Genomic DNA, 6,654 nt, shown 5'->3' with positions numbered 1-6,654 from the left:
TCCATTTTCATCTAATTTATTTCTAAAAACCCATTTTGTTCCAATTATGGATGTATCATCGGGTTTTGGAACGAGTTCCAACACTTTACTTCGAGTAAATTGGTTTAATTCATCTTGCATTGCCGAGATCCAATCCTCGTCAAGTAAAGCCTCTTTAGCGGTCTTAGGTTCTATTTGTGATAGAAAACTAAGATGGTTCACAACGTTTTGTACTTTTGACCGCGTTTGAACTCCTTTACTTAAATCACCCAATACGTTATCTAAAGGATGACTTCGTATAGTAGGAATTTCTTTAGGAAGTTCATCTTCCGTATTTAACAATTCTAATGGATTATTTTGAGGGGTGTTCCCGACTTCCATATTTTCGAATTGTTGAATAATATCTTCAATCCTATCTTGTTGTGCATCTTCTTTATCAACAAGATCAATATACTTCGAGGGTGGTTTTGTTTCGTCAAACGCAACATTCATAGATTCTTCCACCACAAGAGTTTTGAGATTGAATACTCGGTAAGCCTTACTATTTGTGGAATAACCAAGAAATATACCTTCGCTTGATTTAGGATCAAATTTCGTAAGGTAATCTTTAGAGTTTAGAATAAAACATTTGCATCTAAAAACTCTAAAATAACTAAGTTTTGGGGCTTTACCATAATAAAGCTCATATGGAGTCTTTTGTGTAATTGGTCTTAGTAAAACTCTATTTAGTATATGGCAAGCCGTTGACATAGTTTCGGCCCAAAAATACTTAGGACGATGATACTCATTAAGCATCGTGTTTGCCATTTCTTGTAATGTTCTATTTTTTCTTTCAACAACTCCATTTGATTGAGGTGTATATGGAGCGGAAAAATTATGAGTAATACCATTTTCTTCACAAAATTGAGTGAAGTTAGAGTTTTCAAATTCTTTACCATGATCGGTTCTTATATAAACAATGGTATTATTTTGTTGATTTTGAATCTTTTTGCATAATGACAAGAAAGACTCAAAAGCATCACTTTTGGCTTTGAGAAATTCCGTCCACGTATATCGTGAAAAGTCATCAACAATTACCAAAGTATAAGAACATCCTCCGAGACTTTGTACGGGCATGGGACCAATTAAGTCCATATGTAATAGCTCGAGAGGTCTAGAGGTTGATACCATGAATTTAGCTTTGTGAGATGCCCTTATTTGCTTGCCAATTTCACAAGCCTCACAAGTGTGATCTTTTTGATAGTTTAATTTTGGTATACCTCGAACACGATCATTTGTTGATATAGTTTTAATCAACTTCATATTAGCATGTCCTAATCTTCGATGCCATAGCCATGGGTCATCTTGTGTAGCGATTAGGCACACATTATTATGTTTGCTAATATCGCAAGTATAGACATTTTTGCTACGAGGACATGTAAGCACTAATTTTCCATCCTTATTTAGAATTGAGCAATGTGATGGATAGAAAATTACCTTGTAGCCATTGTCACATAGTTGACTTATCGAGAGGAGATTGTATTTCAATCCCGTAACTAATTGTACATTGGCAATCTTGAAATGTTCATTTCCTATATTTCCAATGCCAATAATATTACCTTTGCTGCTATCTCCAAAAGTGACGACTCCAGCAGTTACCTTTTTAATTTCGTTCAAGAGAGACTTGTTACCGGTCATATGCCTTGAACATCCACTATCGAGGTACCACATGTTTTGCTTAGCAACAAAGGATTCCTACAAGATAAATCAAGTATATTTATAGGTACCCTTTTGTCTTGAGGGTCCTGGGGTTAGTACTTCATAATAAAGATAAGGATTAGAAGTAGGCAACACATTTCTTGAAGCATAATAATTTTGAGGTGTATGGTTCCTACTTTGATACCTTGAGTTATCATAATACCGTGGCAACGTATTTCTATTACTTGGATAATGCATTGTGTTTTGAGAATAGAAATCATAACTTGGTACATGATAATTTTTGGAAGTTTGACCATTAAAGTAGGTCTTGTTTCGTGTGTTTCTTCTTTGAAACGGAATAGATTGTTGATGAAAACACCAAGTATTAAAAATACGGGTGGATTGAATGATCCACCCGTGAGATTTTATATAGAAGAATCTGTGGATTGATTACAATTCGCACAGCTGCTGGTTCATCACTCAAAACAAGTTCTAACTCTCAGATTTTCTCTCAAGTAATTTGAACAAGTTCAACTGATGCTTCTAACTTGGTTATATACTCCAAGTTTTACAAAGCTTTTACCTAGAATACAAATTGCACTCTAATCTAAAACTATGCTGCACATCTTTGTCTTATGCATGCTTTCTGAGATGTCTTCATCTTTGACCATCATCTTGATTTGATCCGGATTGCATTGCATGAGATAAGAATGTTTCTGCTTCTTCTTTATTTTCCTAATCAGGCTTCCATGTCCATTTTAGTGTAATTCGATCCATGTGATTTTCGATCCATGTGATTTGTCAGACTTAAGCTCTAGTCACTTTCAACTGCTCTTTGCTTCATCAGTTGAAAGTTCTGGTTACTTTCAACTGCTCTTGACTTCATCAGTTGAATGTTGTACTAAGCTCATCAGTTGAACGAATTACAAACTTCATCAGTTGAATGATGTTCCAGTCTCATCAGTTGAATTCCTTAGCATCATCAGTTGAATACTTTGTCTTCAGTTGAATGCTTGGTTTTCATCAGTTGAAACATGATCCAGTCTTCATCAGTTGAATAGTTACATCTCATCAGTTGAATATCCTTCACTTAGATAAAATTACATGGCATTGGATATTTACAATTAGCCATCCTATTCTACCCATCCGTTGATAATTTCCAAAGACAAGAAATATAACAATTACAACTGAAATTTGATAAAGATACTAAGTAATACATGTTACAAAATGTTTATGTTATCATCAAAACTTATTGATTCCTAACACATTTTATCTAACATTTCATTGCCTTTTGTGAATCTTTGAATCGTTCGTTCAAGATCTTCTTTATCATTAATTAAGGCATCAATCTTAGCATTAAGAATTCTTTCTTGATCTATGTATTGTGCTAAGATGTTGGAATGAACATCCTTGAGTTTTTGAGTTTCTATTTTGAACTCTTTATCTTTGACTTCAAGGACATGAGCAAATTCTTTTTCGAGTTTATCTTTTTGATAACTCGTAGTTGATTTTTCTTGAGTCATTGATTCATTTAATATTTTAAGATTTAACAAATCAACATGAAGCTTTCCAAGGTTTTCATTTAATTTAAGCTTCTCATCTTCCATTTCTTTTGTTTGCAACAACAAGGAAATATTTTCAATTTCCAACTTTGTAATTTCATTCTTGGTCTTGTTGTTATCAAGATTAAAGGAATCTTGAAGAGATACCATTTCTTCTTCAAGTTTAATTTTTGATTCCTTTATCCGAGAAAACTCTTTTTGTTGAGTTTGATATAAATCTTCAAGTTTTTCTTTCTCGGACCAAGTAGATAAAAATAATTGATCAAGATAATCATATCGAGTATTCATTTCAACTAGCACCTTGATCAATTCATCCTTTTCCATTTTTGACAAATTTAAACTAGAGAGTTTAATAAGAGGAATATCAACTAAAGTTGGTGAAGAAATACTTACCTCTTGGTTAGTAGTGGAAGGATCCGTTGATGTAGAAGCATCTTCAATTGCCATCAAACATAGATTAACCACTTCTTCACTTGTTTCGGGAGATTCCTCATCTTCACTTAAATCCCAACCGTTTTCGGCCACGAGAATCCTTCCTTTAGAAAGTTTAGGACATTCTCGTTTATAGTGACCCGATTGTTTACACTCGAAACACACTTCTTGTGTTTCCTCCGGAGTTTGTTCTTTTTATTTTGGAGGAGTGTAATTATTGGTATTAACCATTTGGGCTTTGATTCGTTTTACCTTTGTTATAGCCTGAGTTGGTAGGAAAATTACTCTTGTAGTTCGGAGAATAATTTTGAGAGTAATTAGGCCTTCCATTAGAGTTAAATACTCTTTGTTGATTATTCGATTTTAGGAAGCCTTTTCCATACCTTTGTGCTTTGCTTTGAAGCACACGATGAAGTTGTCTCGTGAGTAGAGCGATTTCGCTTTCATCGAGATTTTGAAGTTCTTCATTCAATTCTTCATCATTTTCATCTTCGTCGATTAATATAGCCTTTAGTGCCATATTTTTCTTCTTGTCTTCCACTTTGGGAACGACAACATCCGGAATATTATCTTCTTCGTAAGCACGAAGGTTTCCGAATAAGTTATCAATGTGATAGTCATTGAGATTGTGCATCTCTTTAATAGTAGTGACTTTCACTTTCCAACTCGGAGGTAGAGATTTAAGAACTCTACGATTCTTTTCATTTTGAGTATAATTCTTTCCGAGTTGAGATAGTTCATCGATTATTCGAGTAAATCTTGTTTCCATATCGATGATATTTTCTCCATCTTGGAGTTTAAAGTTTTCGTATTCTTGGATCAATGTGTCCATTCGAGAATCTTTTATATCGGTAGTACCTTCATAGGTTACCACTAATTTGTTCCACATTTCTTGTGCCGACTTGCAATTGTTTACTCGTTTATATTCTTTTTCCGCAAGTGCACTTATGAGAACCATTTCCGCTTTTGCTGCGATATTCATTCTATCTTCTTCTTCGTGAGTGTATTCACTTACTTTCTTTTCGATGATGGTATCGTCGACTATTTTAGTCGGTATAATAGTACCATCTTCTATGGCCATCCAAACTTTGACTCCTTGAGATCTTGCATATATTCTAAATCTTGTTTTCCAAGTAGCAAACTTTGTGCCATTAAATAGAGGAGGTCTAGAATTTGAGAGACCTTCACTACAACCGATAGCATTTATATAAGCCATATCGGATCTACTTTTCTTTGTGCTTGAAATTCAAATAGCACGTTTAAAAGCAACTGCTCTGATACCAATTGTTAGGTCCCGATAGAGTGTAAATTAAGCTAGAAGGGGGGGGTGTTGAATAGCTTAATCATTAATTTAAAAATGGGATAAATATCAAGTTGGTGACTCGTTTCGTCCAAATGTATCAATTGAGTAACTGATTCCTAAATTGACTCAAATGAGCCACTCATTAGACTCAAATTGACTCAAATTTAATAATCCTTGTTTATAAAAAGGTTTTTGGACTAGACACAACTAGGCCGATAGAGGGTATATATATATATGTTGATGATATATATATATTTAAAGTATACTTTCCGATTGATTTAGAAAGATTTAAGTATACTTGATAAATTACTCCAATACTAAAGATGAGTATATAGTTGGAGTAAAAGTCTTATAAGTTTTAGTCTCGCTTAAGACTTGTATAATACTTGTCTTTTTGACTAAGTATATATTACTTCGAATATACGTCTATTTTCGAAGTACGGATTTAAGAGAGTCTTTTGATTTAGCTCTTTGGCTATGGACTCTTCTTAATACAACTCTTCTCTTGATATAGTCTTTTTAGACTAGATATAATCGATTTAGTGCGGAGAGAGAGAGTGTAGTCTTTCTTTAACTTTAGCACAATATAATGATATAACCAAACTAGAATCCGCAATTACAACAATAATAAATAATAACAATAAAGTGCAGAAAGTAAATAGCGGAAAGTAGATAAGTTAGTTGGCTATGTTAGTGCTAAGTAAAGTTAAAGAGTTAAAGTAAGCTTTTTAGATTTTCTTCCCACGAAACAATACGATGATAGTTGGGAATAGAATCAAGCTTAAAATTGATTTTGACCGTCGTCAAATATTAATCTCGTTTTCGAGATTTATTACGAATCTTTAGTTCGTAAGAAGATACAAATCGTTGTTCGTTTGTATCAAAATATATTTGAGTATATTCGAAAGATATAAACTTTGTTTATGTATATAACTCATATATAACGAATCTGAGTTCGTTTAAATATACACTGAATCTATAGTTCGTGTATATATATTATATTTCGAATAACACGACTTTGTTAGTTCGTGTTTGAATTTGATTCAAAATAAGAAATCTCTTTTATAAGAGATATAAGATGAAGAGCTTTAAGATGAATAGATCGAGAATAATAACAAGCTCTTGTATATATAATGGTCGGTTAAGACTCGAATCGAAGCTAAAATAATAACCACTTACAAAAACGATCGAAAAGTTCGCCGGAGGTTCGGCCGGATTTTGGCTTGGTGGCGGAACTTGGGCAGCCCTACGGGAGGCCTAAAGTAGTAGTGGTTGAGCTAGTTGGGTTGGGAGAGAGCTTGGTTGGTTGAACTAAGCTTATATAACTAAAACGTTATATATATAAATATATATGTATAAGAAAAGAGGTTTTAGAGAAGAAGTATTTGTAGAGAGTGTTTGTAGAGATGAAAGAGAGAATACTTCTAAAATTCCCAGCAACTAATTAGCTCTTTAGCTTATGTAGAAAATGAATGGGGATGGGGTGGTATTTATAGGGAAAATTTGGGGTAGTGGGTAGTGGAAGGTGATGTAAGGGATGATGTAAATGGGTAGGTGATGTAAGGGATGACTATATAGTTCTTGTCCACTAGCCTAGCAACTTGACAAGCAACATGTGACACCTTATCTCAGCACTTAATGCTTGGAAGAGGATAAGGCACACACCCCAATGCAACACAATTAACTATTAATTAACGATTA

At 33.7% G+C, this 6,654-nt stretch overlaps 1 protein-coding gene across 1 annotated transcript; it reads right to left on the bottom strand.

Moving 5' to 3' along the window:
- Nucleotides 1-2,915: 2,915 nt before the first annotated feature.
- Nucleotides 2,916-4,866, bottom strand: LOC135147938 (uncharacterized). The gene is made up of 2 exons (XM_064081999.1): nucleotides 3,903-4,866; nucleotides 2,916-3,754 (listed from the first exon to the last, which is right to left on the bottom strand). The coding sequence occupies exons 1-2, from the start codon at nucleotides 4,864-4,866 to the stop codon at nucleotides 2,916-2,918; spliced, it is 1,803 nt and encodes a 600-aa protein (XP_063938069.1).
- Between the last annotated feature and the right edge of the window lie 1,788 nt (nucleotides 4,867-6,654).

This window comes from Daucus carota, chromosome 7 (assembly GCF_001625215.2).
Source record: "Daucus carota subsp. sativus chromosome 7, DH1 v3.0, whole genome shotgun sequence".
Lineage (NCBI taxonomy): Eukaryota > Viridiplantae > Streptophyta > Magnoliopsida > Apiales > Apiaceae > Daucus > Daucus carota.
The sequence above is the reverse complement of the archived record's forward strand: the minus strand, read 5'-3'. Positions and strand labels throughout refer to the sequence as shown.